Below are 19,173 nucleotides of genomic sequence, written 5' to 3'. Positions count from 1 at the left end.
GCATGTCTGTCTGTATGCATGTGTGTCTGTATGTGTGCATGTGTGTCTGTATGTATATGTGTGCATGTCTGTCTGTATGTATGTGCATGTGTGTCTGTATGTATGTGCATGTGTGTCTGTATGTATGTGCATGTGTGTCTGTATGTATGTGTGTGCATGTCTGTCTGTATGCATGTGTGTGCATGTGTGTCTGTATGTATGTATGTATGTATGTATGTATGTGTGGATGTGTGTATGTGTGTGTATGTGTGTCTGTGCATGTGTGTGCATGTCTGTATGTATGTGTGTGCATGTGTGTCTATATGTGTGTGTGTGTGCATGTCTGTCTGTATGTATGTGTGTGTGTGTGTGTATGTGTGTCTGTATGTGCATGTGTGTGTGTGCATGTGTGTGTGTGTCTGTGCATGTATGATTGCATGTGTGTGTGTGTCCATGTATGTCTGTATGTATGCGTATGTGCATGTGTGTCTGTATGTATGTGCGTGTATGTCTGTCTGTATGTGTGTGCATGTATGTGTGTTTGTATGTGTGTTTGTATGTGTGTGCAGCATGTGTGTGCAGCATGTGTGTCTGTATGTATCTGTGTGTGTGTGTGTGTGTGTGTGTATGTATGTCTGTATGTGCGTGTATGTATGTGCGTGTATGTCTGTATGTATGTATGTATGTGTGTGCATGTGTCTGTATGTGTGTGTGTGCATGTGTCTGTACGTATGTAAGTATATGCATGTGTCTGTATGTGTATGCATGTGTCTGTATGTGTGTATGTCTGTGTGTATGTGTATGCATGTGTGTTACTTTTAATCCAGACCCCCCCCCCCCCCATTCTTGTACCATCAGAACTGCTTTTGTGGTGCTTGTGTGTGTGATAGCAGCCAGGACTGCTGCTCCTCTGAAAAGCAATCCATATACAGATCGCTTTTCAGAGGCATTTGAAAGGTGGTAAAGAGGCATTATGTTGCCTCCTCACCACCTGTTTTAAGCCCGTAAATGTAGCATCACTATACCGCAACTGTGCAGTCTACACAGTTGCGGGGTAGTTGCAGTGCAGGCCCATTCACCCTGAGCATACCTCCAGCTGCAGCCACAGCATGTGTACACCCCCAGCTGCTCCCTCTGCAGCTAAAGGGGGAGAAGTTGGGGGTGGTAAAAACAGCTTAACCATGTAGTTTTACTGCCCCTCCAATAAGCCCTTGGTTCACATCTGCATGGCTGCATGCTGTGTGTAGGGCAGCCCATGCATTTCAATGGGCTTCCATACCCACAAAAATGCAGGGAAAGAAGTCCCAGAGCTTTTTTTTTTTTTTTATTGCGCTGCACCAAAAGCACCCCATGTTTCCAATGTGTGGGGTACCATTAAGACTTAACGGTACCCCTAAAGAACAGAGCATTCGTCTGTGTGTCAGGCAAACGAGCGCGACAAAGGCACGAGAATTTTTGTTGGGCCAGGTATGAGTGCTCGAATGACCGAATTTTAATGGTTCAAAGAATGTCAGGCAAAATGGTCGGCCCTCACACATGTTCACTTCATCGAATCTGGCCCTCTTTGAAAAAAGTTTGGACACCCCTGATCTAGAGTGTCTTGAAAAAGTATTCACACCCCTTGAAATTGCCCACATTTTGTCATGTTGCATCCAAAAACGTAAATGTATTTTATTGGGATTTTATGTGATAGGTCAACACAAAGTGGCACATAATTGTGAAGTGAAAGAAAAATTATAAATGGTTTTCACATTTTTTTACAAATAAATATGTGATAAGTGTGGCATTCATTTGTATTCAGCCCCCTTTACTCTGATACCCCTAACTAAAATCTAGTGGAACCAATTGCCTTCAGAAGTCACTTAATTAGTATATAAAGGCCATCTGTGTGTAATTTAATCTTAGTATAAATACAGCTGTTCTGTGAAGCCCTCAGAGGTTTGTTAGAGAACCTTAATGAACAAACAGCATCATGAAGGCCAAGGATCACACCAGACATATCAGGGATAAAGTTGTGGAGAAGATTAAAGCAGAATTAGGTTATACAAAAATTTTCCCAAGCTTTGAACACCTTATGGAGTACTGTTCAATTCATCATCCGAAAATGGAAAGAATATGGCACAACTGCAAACCTACCAAGACATGGCTGTCCACCTAAACTGACAGGTCGGGCAAAGAGAGCATTAATCAGAGAAGCAGCCAAGAGGCCCATGGTAACTCTGGAGGAGCTGCAAAGATCCACCGCTCAGGTGGGAGAATCTGTCCACAGGACTACTATTAGTCATGCATTCCACAAATCTGGCCTTAATGGAACAGTGGCAAGAAGAAAGCCATTGTTGAAAGAAAGCCATAAGTCCCGTTTGAAATTTGTGAGAAGCCATTTGGAAGAAGGTCAGATGAGACCAAAATTAAAATTTTTGGCCTAAAAGCAAAGCGTTATGCGTGGGGGAAAACTTACACCCCACATCACCTTGAACACACCATTCCCATGAAACACAGTGGTGGCAGCATCATGTTGTGGGGATGCTTTTCTTCAGCAGGGACAGGGAAGCTGGCCAAAGTTTAGGTTGGATGGAGCCAAATACAGAACAATCTTAGAAGAAAACCTGTTAGAGTCTGCAAAAGACTCGAGACTGGGGCGGAGGTTTACCTTCCAGCAAGACAATGAACCTAAACATACAGCCAGAGCTACAATGGAATAGTTTAAAATATGAAAAGCATATTCATGTGTTAGAATGGTCCAGTCAAAGCCCAGACCTAAATCCAATTGAGAATCTGTGGTAAGACTTGAAAATTCCTGTTCATAGACGCTCTCCATCCAATCTCACAGAGCTTGAGCTATTTTGCAAATAAAAATGGGCAAACATGTCACTCTCTAGATGTGCAAAGCTGGTAGAGACATCCCCAAAAAAAGACTTGCAGCTGTAATTGCAGCAAAAGGTGGTTCTACAAAGTAGAACTAAAGGGGGGCTGAACGCAAATACATGCCACACTTTTCAGATATATATTTGTAAAAAAAATTGAAAACCATTCATCATTTTCCTTTCACTTCACAATTATGTGCCACTTTGTGTATGTCTGTCACATGAAATCCCAATAAAATACAATTAAGTTTTTGTTTGTAACATGACAAAATGTGGACAATTTCAAGGGGTATGAATACTTTTTCAAGGCACTATACATGCAGACACAGCCTCCAGGAAAATAAGTGCCACAAGGTTCTAGAAGTCACTCCCTAAACCAGGAAGGGGGTCATCTATGATGGCCTTGCACAGGTGCTTTTGTCCTGTAAGTGGATTGCCAATTGTTGGACACAGCAGCTGCATTTGTGGTTTCACAGGTGGTAACATTGTGGCTGTCAGTTGCCACCGCCACAAGGGGTCCAGCTAGGGTTGCCACCTGTCCGGGACTCTCCCGGGCAGTACAGGTTTTGAACCCTCTGCCGGAGTTTCTGTTCGCCCAAGATACGGACACTTCAGTGGTAGCCCGCTGGACCAATCCTTCTCTCCCATACTATCGGCTTCCACAGCTTTTACAGGGAAGGGGGTTCTTCAAATCCCTGCACATGCTTCTCCCCACCTCTGCTGTGGATCCTCTACACCCTCCTCCTTGTACAGAGCTTGGGATTGTCTGTCCCAGTACAGTGAGTGAAGGGAGAGAGGTTTCAGCACCCTGGAGGACACAGAAGTAGCAGTGACAGTCTACCCAGAGCTCCATCACAGACATCGGAGCTGTGCAAGATTTCTTCCTCCTTATCTGCTACTAGGGATGAGCCGAACACCCCCCGGTTCGGTTCGCACCAGAACTTTCGAACGGACCCCACGTTCGTTACGAACGTTAGAACCCCATTGAAGTCTATGGGACTCGAACGTTCGAAATGGAAAGTGCTAATTTTAACGGCTAATATGCAAGATACTGTCCTAAAAAGGGTTTGGGGACCTGACTCCTGCCTCAGGGGACATGGGTCAATGCAAAAAAAAGTTTTAAAAACGGCCATTTTGGCGGGAGCACTGATTTTAATGACGATTAAAGTGAAAAAAAAAAGTGAAATATTCCTTTAAATATGGTGCCTGGGGGGTGTCTGTAGTATGCCTGTGAAGTGCCACGTGTTTCCCGTGTTTAGAACAGTCCCTGCACAAAATGACATTAAACGGAAATAACACCATTTAAAACTGCTTGCGGTTTTAATGTTATATCTGGTTCCTGCAATATGGTTGAAAATCATTGAGAAAAATGGCATGGGTAGCCCTCCCTGCCCATTACCAGCCTATTTGGGTCTTGTACGCATATTAAGGGGAACCCTGTACCCATATTAAAAAAAGGAAATGCGTGTGGCCCCCAGGCCCTATATACTCAGAACAGCAGTATACAGGCGGTGCAAACAAGACAGGGACTGTGTAGGTTTGTTGTGTTAAGTTGAATCTGTTTGTAATTTTCAACTGGTACATTTTTAAAGTGTAGCTCCAGTCAAAAAAACTATTTTTAAGCTTTTTGGAAAACATAGGGAAGGGTTATCACCCCTGTATAATTTGTTTTGTCGTCCATCTTTTTTCATCTCACTTGCTGCTGTCTCCTTGTGTTTGCAAGTAGGAGATGTTTGTAAGTTGGATGTTTGAAAGTAGGGGCATGCCCTATATTATAGCGGTATGTACTGGGTACAGAGCACGCAGACAGCACGCACTATCTCCTAACACTACTGACTGCAAGCTCTATTATTAAAGATAGATCACTAGCTATATAGGTGAGGTGAATATAGCGGTGTATACTGCGGTCAGGGCACGCAGACAATAACCAGAGAACAGCAGAGATAAAGGGGTATATACAGATGTATACTGTGCTGTGCTGGAGGCACACACAACTTCCAATAACTCCTGCAGATGGCAATTGGGCTCAAATAGAGAACAGCTATGTAGGTGGATTATAGCGGTATGTACTGGGTACAGAGCACGCAGACAGCACGCACTATCTCCTAACACTACTGACTGCAAGCTCTATTATTAAAGATAGATCACTAGCTATATAGGTGAGGTGAATATAGTGGTGTATACTGCGGTCAGGGCACAGACAATAACCACTACACAACAGCAAGATAGGAAATCAGCCAAAAACGATCGGTGTGTACTGTGTTGAAGGTACACAGAACACCCACTGCTTCAGATACCAACACACTACACGAGGCCGCCTCAAAGGCGGCCTTATATAGTGTGGGGCGTGCACTACACAGCCTGAGCTATGATTGGCCACAGGCAGGATGCCTGTGGCCAATCATGGCTCTCCTCGCTGCTAGCGCTGCGATTGGCCAAGCATGTGGGGTCACAGTGCATGCTTGGCCAATCATGAGCCAGCAATGCACTGCGCCATTGCAGTGCATTGTGGGCCGTGCGCGCCACACGAATTTTGACGCGAACGGACCAAGAGTTTGGATTTCGCCGAACGGACGAACAGCCAATGTTCGAGTCGAACGTACGTTCGACTCGAACACGAAGCTCATCCCTATCTGCTACTGTGAGTCACCCCCTCCTCTCCCCTTTCCGGGGCTGGAGTGTGTATATGGCTCTCTGGATCTGTTCACACTCACTAGTAACCACACACTATTCACCTTCTCCAGGGAGGGAGGGAGGAGGGGACAGCTGCCTGCAGTCTTCCTGGCCAGTGCTCTTTTTTTCTACTAGAGGTGGGTGAGCAGGGTCCCCCCCATCACCCCTCTGCAGTCCTCCCCATTGGGGTCCCTTCTTATCACCTCCCCCCCAGTCCTCCTAGCTGGGGTTCTTGTTTAACTAGAGGGAGATTCCTATGTTCCTGCATACAAATACAAGGAATAGTGGCGCATGCTGTAGTATATGAAATGTAACTTAAGTCCATACAAGAGTCCTTAGAGCTTTAGAGCTCTGTGTGAGATGACAGTCTGTGTAACCAGGGCAGCTTTGCAGGGGGAGTTGAAACACACTACAAAATCTGTGGAAAGAAAACAGGAAATAGGTGCCGCTTGAGTAAGACTGTATTTGTTTAATAAACAAAGTGTATTAAAATCTTGCATTGAATCTTTACAAAGCACAGTGGAGTCCAGTGATCTTGTCTCGGCTGTCAGTGATTGGTTTCATCCTGTTAAGCTGTGTGAGGTCAACATCCTGTCCACCAGGGATCTCTCGGCTCTCAGGTGGGATCCATAACGAGATCTGGAATGCACCTGGCAGGTCACAGGAGGGGGCTGGAACTCAGCGCATGGCGGGATGACGTCACGGACATGATGCAATGGGTTTCAGAGCGTGCACACTGGAAGGATGGTTACAATGCGTGCTCCTTTGTCAAGCTCTTGATAAAGGAGGGCATAAGATCTTAGGAAATTATATTGGGGGACAGGCTGACCTGAGGGGATAATATTGGGGAACAGACTGACCTCAAGGGATTATATTGGGGAACAGACTGACGTATGGGGATTATGTTGGGGGACAGACTGACCTGGGAGGATTATATTGAGGGACAGACTGACCTGGGGGGATTATACTGGGGACAGGCTGACCTGAGGGGATTATACTGGGGGACAGATTGACCTGAGGGGATTGTACTGGGGGACAGACTGAATTGAGGAGATTATATTGGAGGACAGACTGACCTGAGGGTGTACATTGGGGGACAGACTGACCTGGGGGATTATATTGGGGGACAGACTGACCTCAGGGGATTATATTTGAAACAGACTGACCTGGGGGGATTATACTGGGGGGCAGACTAACCTGAGGGGATTACATTGGGGGACAGACTGACTTAGGGGGATTATACTGGGAGGCAGACTGACCTGAGGCGATTATATTGGGGGCAGACTGGCCTGAGGGGGTTATATTGGGGGACAGACTGACCTAGGGGGATTATGTTGGGGGACAGACTGACCTGAGTGGATTATATTGGGGGACAGACTGACCTGGGGGATTATATTGGGGGACAGACTGACCTGGGGGGATTACACTGGGGACAGGCTGACCTGAGGGGATTATACTGGGGGACAGATTGACCTGAGGGGATTATATTGGGGACAGACTGACCTGGGGGGATTATACTGGGGGACAGACTGACCTTAGGGGATTATACTGGGGGACAGACTGACCTGAGGGGATCATATTGGAGGATAGACTGACCTGAGGGGGTTACATTGGGGGACAGACTGACCTCATGGGATTATATTTGAAACAGACTGACCTTGGGGGATTATACGGGGGCAGACTAACCTGAGGGGATTACATTGGGGGACAGATTGACCTAGGGGGATTATACTGGGGGGGCAGACTGACCTGAGGGGATTATTTTGGGGGACAGACTGGCCTGAGGGGGTTATATTGGGGGACAGACTGGCCTGGGGGGATTATATTGGGGGACAGACTGACCTCAGGGATTAGATTGGGCAATAGACTGACCTCAGGGGGTTGTATTGGGGGACAGATTGAACTGGGGGATTATACTGGGGGACAGACTAACCTGGAGGGGATTGCACTGGGGACAGACTGAACTTTCGGCCACTCCCACTGTTTATCATGGCTCTGCATTACTACTCTTAGCTCTTTTACAATTCTATAATGTATACTGCAAAACAAAAAAATTGTTGCGTGCCGCTGAAGTGTTGGGGTTTGGCTTGACGAAAAGGTGGCAACCCTCTGTCCAGCCCCCTTATCCTTCCCTGTATCTGCACCTCATCCTTCAGCACTCAATCATCCTCCTGGCTGCATACAACTCTTTGTCTGTCTAACTACCTGCTCTACATTTCCTATCTTACTAGACAATCTAGAGCTTATGTTCCTTGTAGCACCCTAGTACCAGTGCATGCACATAAAGCAGCCTAAAAGGGTGGCTGCAATAGGTGCAATAGCCTTAAGAGAGACATGTCTTTTCAATCATCTTGGCATAAAGTAGGTTACATGATAACCACATACAAAGAGAGTGATGCTAGACTTTTATTTGACCTAAACAATATTATACTCAGCAACATGTTACTTGTGTAGCCTGCTCCACTTAGACCTTGTTCATGGCTGTGTATACATGTTCTACCCAATTCATTCTCTGCTATCATCTAAGGAGCTCCCTGAAAGCTACAGTGCAGGAGGGGAGACTGACTGACTGAGGAAAAGCTTTCTGATGGATAACATTGTTCTCTGAGGTGCCCCTCTCAGGTCTAGGCACAGTCCCTTGACTGAAGCTCAAGGGATGCATTTCAATGATACGTATTGTGCGTGTTAAGTCTTTACACTGTTAAATGTCAGGGATTTATTCACGTAGAGTTGTAACGTTATTAACTGTTCACCTTGAAAATAATGAGGATGTAGTGGTAATATTTTGGCACAAAAACCAGTTTTTGTGCGGAAAATCATTTTAACTGATGTTTCCTGTTTTATAACCCACCGGTGGTTCTCTTGATTGTTTTAATGACATGGTTATTGTTGGCCAATTACTGACAAATTTGTTTTGTTTTTTTAGGGCTTATTAGCGTTGTGCAGCTGGGAGGACAAGCCGTTGCATTGGAGTTGTCAACATTGGCTATAATGGTATGATGGTCACTTTATTATTTATACATACTTACACTTATTAGCCTCCAAACAGCCTTTTGATTGCCTTTATGTGGCCCTTGGGGCACTGTTCCTCCAACTGACATCATTAATAGGGCACTATTTGACCTACTGGCACCTTCGATGGGGTCTTTGTTTTCACTAACGCCTAATGCCAATTCCTCCTACTGACACCATCAATTCCTCCCACTAAATAATTGGACATTGTTTACTGCCACTGATGCTGGGGCATTTTCTACACAGGCCACAGTCTGCCCCCCCCCCCCCCCCCCCAAAAAAAAGCCTGAAAGACAGCAAATTGGCCTTTTGTTTATAAAGTTTGGAGACCCCTGCTTTCGAAGATGAAAAAAGATGTTTAACCTCTTCCCACCTGCCCTATAGCCGAATGACGGCTATAGAGCAGGCGCTTTCGTCCGGGAGGCCGTCCCTGGACGTCCTGGTGTTTACTTCCGCAATGCGCGCCGCCGCAGCCACGCATCGGGGAAGTTCTGTGTTTGCCGTGTCCCCCGGAGACAGGCAAACACAGATTGCTGTAAACGGCCAATCACAGCGGCCGTTTACAGCGCGATCGGCGTGTCCAATGTGAGATGATCTCATATGTAAACATATGAGATCATCTCGCAGCACCGCTCTCCCTCCTCACATAGACAGCGTGTGAGGAGAGAGATATGAACGGCTGCAGAGGCCGTAAGTGTGAAAAAAATAAAATAAATAAAAAAAGTGCCATCCGCCCTAGTGCCATCCTCCCCCAGTGCCATGCTCGCCCAGTGCCATGCTCCCCCAGTGCCATCCTGCCCCAGTGCCATCCACCCCAGTGCTACCTGCCCCCAGTGCCACCTGTTAGTGCTATCTGTCCCCAGTGCCACCTGTTAGTGCTATCTGTCCCCAGTGCCATCTGTCATCAGTGCCACGTATAAGTGCCATCTGTCATCAGTGCCACGTGTCATCAGTGCCACATAGTGCCATCTGTCATCAGTGCCACATATTAGTGCCATCTGTCATCAGTGCCATGTATCAGTGCCATTTGTCATCAGTGCCACCTGTCAGTGTCACGTGCCATCTGTTGTCAGTGTCACGTGTCATCAATGCCACTTATCAGTGCCATCTGTCATCAGTGTCACGCATCATCGGTGCCACGCATTAGTGCCATCTGTCATCGGTGCCACGCATTAGTGCCATCTGTCATCGGTGCCACGTATTAGTGCCATCTGTCATCAGTGCCACGTATTAGTGCCATCTGTCATCAGTGCCACGTATTAGTGCCACATGTCATCAGTGCCACGTATAAGTGCCACGTGTCATTAGTGCCACGTATAAGTGCCATTAGTCATCAGTGCCACATATTAGTGCCATCTGTCATCAGTGCCACGTGTCATCAGTGCCACGTATAAGTGTCATCATTGCCACGTATCAGTGCTATCTGTCATCAGTGTCACGTGTCATTGTCATGGTGCTCCAGGGCCTTCAAAAGTGTAATAGGTAGTCAACAAGTTAGATGTGTAATTTATGCTCCTAGAACACCTAATGGCGTTCCCTGCATGTTGGGCCTCTCTATGTGGCCAGGCTGTGAAAAAGTCCCACACATGTGGTATTGTAATACTCAGGAGGAGTAGCAGAATTTTTTTGGGGGTGTCATTTGTGATATACACATGCCATGTGAGAGAAATAACCTATTACAATGACAATTTTGTGGAAAAAAAATAAAAAAAAATGAAAAATCTTAATTTTGCAAAGAATTGTGGGAAAAAAATGACAACATCAAAAAGCTCACCATGCCTCTTACTAAATACCTTGGAAAGTCTACTTTCCAAAAAGGGGTCATTTGGGGGGTATTTGTACTTTCCTGGCTTGTTCGGATCACAAGAAGCGAGATAGTCCACCAGTACATCAGATGTGATCAATTTTGTGCGATTCGCACCACAGCTTGTAGACTCTCTAACTTTCACAAAGACCAAATAATATCCACTAATTTGGGTTATTTTTACCAAAGATATGTAGCAGTATAAATTGTGGCCAAAATGTATGAAGAAAAATTAATAATTTGCATAAGTTTGTCACAGAAACAAAGAAATATGCGTTTTTAAAAAGAAAAATCGGTCTTTTTTCATTTATAGCGCAAAAAATAAAAACCCCAGAGGTGATCAAATACCACCAAAAGAAAGCTCTATTTGTGGGAAAAAAGGAACAAAAAATTAATTTGGGTACAGTGTCACATGACTGAGTAATTGTCATTCAAAGTGTGAGAGCACTAAAAGCTGAAAATTGGTCTGGGCAGGAACGGTGTTTAAGTGCCCAGTAAGCAAGTGGTTAAAAATAATAAAAAATAAATAAACATGTTATACTTATTTGCACAGGGAGGCCTGGGACCCCCACTTCTTGGGTACCCCCACAGGCGCTCCTGACTCCTCCACCTCTTTGTGTGCTCCCATAGCAAGGCGTTTGCTATTGGGGACACACCCGCAGGCCTGTCACAGGATTTGACTGACAGCAACTGTGGCCAATGGCTCTCGCTGCTCTCATCCAAGCCTGTGAGAGCAGAGAGAACGAAAAGAACCACTACAGATGGACACAGCGCTGAATCGAGTGAGGACTTAGTTAAGTGTTGGGAAGGTGAGGGGGCATTACTACTACCTAAATATTTTTTTACCTAATTGCAGGGAATGTATTAACCAGTAGACATGTGCAGAGTAAAATATTTTGTTTCGGAATTTCGTTTTCGTCCGAAAACTTAATTTATTTAGTTACTCCCGAAATTCGTTTTTATTTATTTCGTTTTTCGTTCAAAAATTGCATTCGTCCGAAAATCCACATGAATTACGGTCGAATCTGTCTTTGAAGGCTTATGGTGTCTGTCGAATGTATAAAGAAGATTCGACGGAGCTAGTATACAGCATACTTTAGAACCCCTGTTAAAGTCTATGGGACTCCAACATTCAAAATCTAAAGTGCTAATTTTAAAGACTAATTTGCAAGTTACTGTCCTAAAAAGTGTTTGGGGACCCGGGTCCTGCCCCAGGGGACATGTATCAATGCAAAAAAAAGTTTTAAAAACGGCCGTTTTTTCAGGAGCAGTGATTTTAATAATGATTAAAGTGAAACAATAAAAGTGTAATATTCCTTTAAATTTCGTAGGGGGGGGGGGGGTGTCTAACTGTCTATAGTATGCCTGTGAAGGGGCTCATGTTTCTGGTGCTTAGAACTGTCCCTGCACAAAGTGTCATTTATGCAGGAAAAAAAGTCCTTTAAAATCACTCGCAGCTATTATGAATTGTCGGCTCCGTAATACAGAGAACACTCATTGAAAGTCATTGATAAAAAAAAATAATAAAAAAAATAAAAAAAAGCGTGGGGGTCCCCCAAATTCAATTACCAGGCCCTTCAGGTCTGGTATGGATATTAAGGGGAACCCTGCCTCAAATTTAAGAAAAAATTTGACGTGGGGTTCCCCCTAAATATCCATAACCAGACCCTTCAGGTCTGGTATGGATATTAAGGGGAACCCTGCGTCAAATTTAAAAAAAAATTGACGTGGGGTCCCCCTAAAAATCCATACCAGACCCTTTATCCGAACACGCAACCTGGCAGGCCGCAGGAAAAGAGGGGGGGACGAGAGAGCGGCCCCCCCTCCCTCCTGAACCGTACCAGGCCACATGCCCTCAACATTGGGAGGATGCTTTGGGGGTCTGTGACCCCTCAAAGCACCTTGTCCCCATGTTGATGAGGACAAGGGCCTCATCCCCACAACCGTGGCCGGTGGTTGTGGAGGTCTGCGGGCGGGGGGCTTATCAGAATCTGGAAGCCCCCTTTAACAAGGGGACCCCCAGATCCCGCCCCCCCGTTTGAAATTATAGGGGGTACAAAAGTACCCCTACCATTTCACAAAGAAAGTGTAACAAATTGTTAAATAAGACAAACACACTTTTGAAAAATATCTTTATTAAAAATAAAAAAAATAAAAAAAAGATTCCAGCGGTGGTAATCCACTCTTGCTATCCAGCGACGGACGGTCATCTCTCCAGCGATGGCTCATCTCATCCAGCGCAGCGAATACATCCTTCTTCTGTCTCCGCGGAGGAGACACTGCAAGGATTCCGGCGGCCTGACGTTTCTTATATACGGAGGGCGGGGCCACCCGTCACCTGACCCCGCCCCCCTCTGACGCAAGGGGAAACCCGGGGTTCCCTGTGACGTATGGGTGACCCCGCCACCCTCTGATGTAACGGAAACCTGCCTGTGTTACATCAGAGGGGTGCGGGTCACCCATACGTCACAGGGAACCCCGGGTTTCCCCTTGCATCAGAGGGGGGCGGGGTCAGGTGACGGGTGGCCCCGCCCTCCGTATATAAGAAACGTCAGGCCGCCGGAATCCTTGCAGTGTCTCCTCCTCGGAGACAGAAGAAGGATGTATTCGCTGCGCTGGATGAGATGAGCCATCGCTGGAGAGATGACCGTCCGTCGCTGGATAGCAAGAGTGGATTACCGCCGCTGGAATCTTTTTTTTATTTTTTTTATTTTTAATAAAGATATTTTTCAAAAGTGTGTTTGTCTTATTTAACAATTTTTTACACTTTCTTTGTGTAATGGTAGGGGTACTTTTGTACCCCCTTACCATTTCAAAGAGGGGGGGGCGGGATCTGGGGGTCCCCTTATTAAAGGGGGCTTCCAGATTCTGATAAGCCCCCCGCCCGCAGACCTCCACAACCACCGGCCACGGTTGTGGGGATGAGGCCCTTGTCCTCATCAACATGGGGACAAGGTGCTTTGAGGGGTCACAGACCCCCAAAGCATCCTCCCAATGTTGAGGGCATGTGGCCTGGTACGGTTCAGGAGGGAGGGGGGGGCGCTCTCTCGTCCCCCCCTTTTTTTCCTGCGGCCTGCCAGGTTGCGTGCTCGGATAAAGGGTCTGGTATGGATTTTTAGGGGGACCCCCACGTCAATTTTTTTTTAAATTTGACGCGGGGTTCCCCTTAATATCCATACCAGACGTGAAAGGTCTGGTTATGGATATTTAGGGGGAACCCCACGTCAAATTTTTTCTTAAATTTGAGGCAGGGTTCCCCTTAATATCCATACCAGACCTGAAGGGCCTGGTAATTGAATTTGGGGGACCCCCACGCTTTTTTTTTTATTTATTTTTTTATTTTTTTATCAATGACTTTCAATGAGTGTTCTCTGTATTACGGAGCCGACAATTCATAATAGCTGCGAGTGATTTTAAAGGACTTTTTTTCCTGCATAAATGACACTTTGTGCAGGGACAGTTCTAAGCACCAGAAACATGAGCCCCCTTCACAGGCATACTATAAACAACCCCCCCTACGAAATTTAAAGGAATATTACACTTTTATTGTTTCACTTTAATCATTATTAAAATCACTGCTCCCGAAAAAACGGCCGTTTTTAAAACTTTTTTTTGCATTCATCCATGTCCCCTGGGGCAGGACCCAGGTCCCCAAACACTTTTTAGGACAGTAACTTGCAGAATCTTTTCTCTCTGTCAAATCTTTTTTCTCTGTCGAATATTTTCTCTATATAATCTTGGACTAATAGAGGTAAGGTTAGGCACATTCGACCACAGGTTCTATAGACAGATTGTTATTGTCAGAGTCATGTCGAATCTCCTATTCTATATCGAACTGTTGTAACAATGAAAACGAAAATAAAGCATTTATTTATGTCGGATCTTTCGTTTTTCGGATTTTGTGCTTTCGTTATCGTTTGTCAAAACGAAAACGAAAATAGCTGAAATTCGGACGAAAATGCATTCGGACGAAAACGAATGCACATGTCTATTAACCAGTTCAGCTCTTTGGAGGTACTATGTACGTCCAAAGAGTGAACCTTTGATCACGGGCTGATGGCTGCAGTAGTGCCTGGACTGATTCCAGTGACATCAGCAGAGAGCGGACTTCAGACCACTCTCTGCTGAAAACAAGTCACAGGAGCGCAAAACAATTTTTTTTTACAGCGACCGTATATAGTGTTATCATAATCATTGAGAGAACATGTAATTCCTTCATTATAAAGAAAAATGTCCATCCATTTTCAATCACGCTGCCCGACGGACCCGATAAATAGAAAACAAAAAGATCTGCCTTGATGGGAGGCATCCTGCCGACTTCTGACAATTTTTTTGCCTGTTCGTATGTTCTGGTGTGAACCGAACCAAGGGTGTTCAGCCCATCCCTGCTTTCAAGTTTGGTAAGTCCTTAATTTATACCTGGAAGTTAGAGGCATCAGATAGCTTTTGGGAGGGTAAGAGCCTTCAAACCTTAATTACAGGGATGTTCGTCCTGATAGGGTTTAACCCATTTGCAAGAGAGCCCACAAAAGGAACAGGAAACAGCCAGATGGTGTCTGTGTGGGGGAGTGTGAAGCAGAACACACTTAAGCCTTGTACACAGGAGCCAAAAATCACCAGGAACTGACTTTCAGCCATTGTCTATAGCTGTCCGTATCACAACTGACTTCTGTCCAAAGGAGCATCCTGGAAAAACCAGCATCTGACTAGCATCCAATGCAGAACTGAGAGACTAAGCCTTGTAATCAGGGCTGGTGTTACCGCACCTCTAGGCAAACTAGGCAGCCGTCTACAGCGCACTGCTACCTAGGGCACAGCCACGGCTGCTGGTTTCCTTACTCTCCACTGGCTTCTTAATACACTGCTGGCTTCCCCACATAGTCCGCTGATGTTCCCCATCAGGGCTAGAAAGCCCATACACATGTAGGGGGCCTGGGCATCCCAAGGGGCCCAGGCCCCAATCAAGCAGTTGTTGCTGGGTCCCAACCCTCCCCCCCTCCTTAGAGTGCCTGGCCCAAAAACCCAGTCAGTGTCCCTGCTCCCACAGTCGTGCCGCTGAAAAACAGCACAGGCTGTGCAGCAATCAGAGCTGTACTGAATGTACGGCAGCTGACAGCATCCACCGCTGCCTGCTGTTCTCAGCACTGGGGTTTGGTTGCTAAGACTACCCATGCAACCAATCACATGCTCGCACCTCCCCCAGGCCCCCAGCATCCAGAGGAGGAGGAAGTTCCTCCTCCAAACCTGTCTAGACCCACTTCCCAGCCTCCCAGCTTCCACCTGTCCTGTAGCTGACTGCAGCAATGAGAGGGAACAGATCCTGATGTAAGCTGGGGTCTTCACACTACTCCCTCCTCCCCTTCTACTAACCCAACTATTCTCTTAAACCTCTCCACTCTCCTTCCCCCCACTCTGCTCTTCCCTTCTAACTTTGGGGACCCTATTAAAAGGGAATGGGCTCTGGGGACCATGATGTAAGTGTTTTTTGGGGACCCGGATGTGAGGCCACTTTAGGGACCAGACTGTAAGGGGACTTTAGGGACCCTGATGTAAGGGAGCTCTGGAGACCCTGATGTAAGGGGGGCTCTAGAGACCCTGATGTAAGGGAGGCCCAATGGCCAGTACATGCCTGTTCATAATGCAAGATTGCCCCCAAAAGGGTTTAATCCACCCCTATTCCTGAGGCGTAATACAGGCATCCTGCCCATGTATCTTTAAATGTATTCCTTTGGTCTTTAACATATATATCTCTCTGCTTCCATTATTTTTCTGCCTCCCTTTTCCAATCCATTATAGTGGGGCATCCAGACTGTTTACAAAATCTAAGTATCAATATTTTGGCTGCATTTAGCAAATGGGGAGTATCACTTCTCTTATAAATCCTAGCAGATGATGGCATCCCATGAAAAAGAAAATATAATGTTGACAATTCTATAGGTCTAAGTATCATTTTCTTAATCCAAGGGGCTATCTCCTCCTAGAAAACTTTAATCTTTGGGCAATGTCACCATAAATGCAGAAATTAACCCCTTTGGTTACATCTCCTTCAGCAGTTAACATCCGCTGATGGATATATCTGAGCCAATCGAATCTGTGTACGATACCATCTTGTCAGGAACTTATAAGACATCTCCTGTATATGGGAACTTATTGAAGTATGGTGTGTCACTTGCATCAGCCTTTTAATCTGCGCTGATGTAAAATTATAGCCCAGTTCACTTTCCTATTCTCAAATGAAATAGGGAGTTGTCATATTTTGGGCACTCAGAGCCAGCCTATACATTTGAGACAACATATGACCCGGTTCTGAAAGGTAACACACCATTTTTCAAATGTAGTAAGTGGGTTTGCTGGCCAAATCCCCTTGATCTTCCTATTTCCCCTAATCGTGCGCAGAAAGGGCTCCAGCACCATAGCAAATAAAAATTGGGACAGTGGGTATCCCTGCCTAGTCCCATTCCGTATCTCAAAATAATCTGATCGTCTACCATTACCTTTAACCCTTGCTCTAGGATCTGCATACAGTGCCATCACCCATCCCATCATCCGCTCTCTCAGACCCATCTCCCTCAAAACTCAAACCATAAACTCCCACTCCACCCTATCGAATGCTTTTTCAGCATTCATTGAAATGACTGCACTTGGGGGCTGGTTCGATCCATTATGCATCCAATGCAATACATGCAGGGACCAAATAAATCTCTCGGCCCTTCATAAACCCTGTTTGATCTGGGTGAATCAATTTAAATATATTTGTAACCTTGGGGCCAGAATTTTAGCCAGGAGCTTAGTGTCAGAGTTAAGGAGGGACACTAATTATCGGAACAAGGATTCCACATTCTGTTTATCATCCAAAATAGATTAATTCAATCGCCATGTTCTTTCCAGGCACCCAAAAGATGTATCGACATATCGTCAAACTTATTGGAGCATGGTCTGACATGGTGATTGACTCAATAGTTGATGAATTTGCATAATTCAGATAATATTCATCGATCAACAACATATCAATCGATGAATATACATTATGTATTTTGGAGTAATTACTGAAATCCCTGTCTCACTCATACAGTACGCTCAAACTGTCCACCAAATGCAGAGAGCAAAGGCGCTGTTTAACATATCTTAACGCCTTATGAGAAACAATGGTTTTCCCCGAAGAAGAGTCTAGACTAGGATCCAAGTTAATGTTAAAATCCCCTCCGATAACTAATAGACCTTCCCAAAACTTCCCCAGGATATCAAAAGTTTTAGATAGAAATTTAACGGTATGGCTATATTGGGGGTATATATAGTAGCTAGGGTATAACACTGGCCCTGGATCTTTCCTTTAACAAAAAGAAAGAGGCCTTCAGAATCTACTCGTACTTCTGTAGGTACTAGGGGACATTGTTTGTGTATAGCTATTGTAACTCATCTAGCCCTAGGAAAGGGTGAAGGTGCTTGAAACCATTGATTATATGGAAAAAAAGGCATACGAGGGGTCAACCCTGCCACGAAATGTGTGTCTCTTGCAAAAAAACTATCTCTGCCTTCTTGTGATGCAGTTCATGCCAGAGACATGAATATACATTATGTATATAATGTATTTAATGGCCCCTCTTACCAATCGAACAAAGCCCTCTCACATTATATAATACAATCTTCATTCTACCTGTTATTCTCTCATTACTCCCATGAGTCTCTTATTCTACTGCTGTGCCTGATTGGTGGCTGCGTGTGGCCTTCTGAGTTCTCTCGCCTTGGATGCATCTGATGAGAAGGAGGAGGAGAAAAAACAACAACACACAAAACCATCTAAAAACATAACCTACTATGCCACTGTCTGTGGCACATCCCCTTAAAGGGAGGGTGAATCCAGGCAGAAGTGCACCACCTGTGCCCAGAGTCCCCCCCTTCCGCCTTTTGGCAGAAAACAAAGTCCCTTGTCTTGGGCCCGGCCTATTGGGGAGAAGATGAATAAAAACATGAACAGGGTACCTTGTGAACACCGGGCTTCCGTTTATATTTTTATATCATTTTTTTGTGGTATTTCAGCCTATTACCTCAAAAATTCCCGCAAAGGGGAGAAAAAAGACTAAGAGGACAGAGGGAAAAACAACATCTCCCCCGCTACCCCCCCAAAAAAGGGGGGTAATAAAAGGGATTTAAAAACGTGTGGGTAAAAAAAGAAAAAAAAGGGGGGATTTATTTAAAAGGTATAAATAAAAGGGGGAGGGTGGTGGGGGATTAAGAGAGAACAGAGGGAAAAACAACCTCACTCCCCCACCCAAAATATCCCCCCTCAGTCAACTCTAGGCATTCTGCTCCTTTCTTCTTAGCCTTTTTCACTTTACACCACTACTCAGGCATATCTTTCTATGACCGGATTATAGTCCTGTTTTATCCACATCCACATCAATTTTCCATCGAGCTTTAACTGCCACTTGTTGCCATCATTCTGGTTGTTGTACTGATGGTTTACTTATTCAATCTCTAATCTGGAAAGTCCACCCGGGGGAGCTCCAGCACCTCTTAAGTATTGCAAGTCAGCTTTTGTTTTAAGTGTTGCTGTTTTCCCATTCTGGGTTGCTACAACCATAAAGGGAGATCTCCAGCGATATTTAACATCAGCTGCTTGTAGAACTTCCAACAAAATAATCATTCTGCGTTGCATAAGAGTTCTATATGATAAATCTGGAAATAAGGCTATTTGTGCACCTTCAAAATCGACCGTGGATTTAATACGTGATGGCTTCTTTTACTGGATATCTATGTAGTTTACAAATGACATCTCTTGGATTTTCTCCATTGGGGGGGGGGGTAGAGGTGAGGGTACAATGGATTGTCTATTTCAATCCT

The 19,173-nt window shown here is 45.3% G+C and overlaps 1 protein-coding gene across 1 annotated transcript in view; it reads left to right on the top strand.

The window, feature by feature from the left end:
• Positions 1 to 19,173, top strand: part of LOC143983031 (multidrug and toxin extrusion protein 2-like) — a 292,152-nt gene that overhangs the window by 227,792 nt on the left and 45,187 nt on the right. Inside the window, exon 10 of the mRNA XM_077482258.1 lies at positions 8,443 to 8,510. Within this exon, the coding sequence (XP_077338384.1) occupies positions 8,443 to 8,510 (68 nt within the window). The remainder of the gene's footprint in view (positions 1 to 8,442; positions 8,511 to 19,173) is intronic.

The sequence above is a fragment of the Lithobates pipiens genome, unplaced genomic scaffold (genome assembly GCF_037356315.1).
Source record: "Lithobates pipiens isolate NorthernLeopardFrog02 unplaced genomic scaffold, aLitPip1_a1.2 Scaffold_16, whole genome shotgun sequence".
Taxonomy (NCBI): domain Eukaryota; kingdom Metazoa; phylum Chordata; class Amphibia; order Anura; family Ranidae; genus Lithobates; species Lithobates pipiens.
Note: the sequence above shows the minus strand (reverse complement) of the source record. Positions and strands in the feature narration are given on the sequence as shown.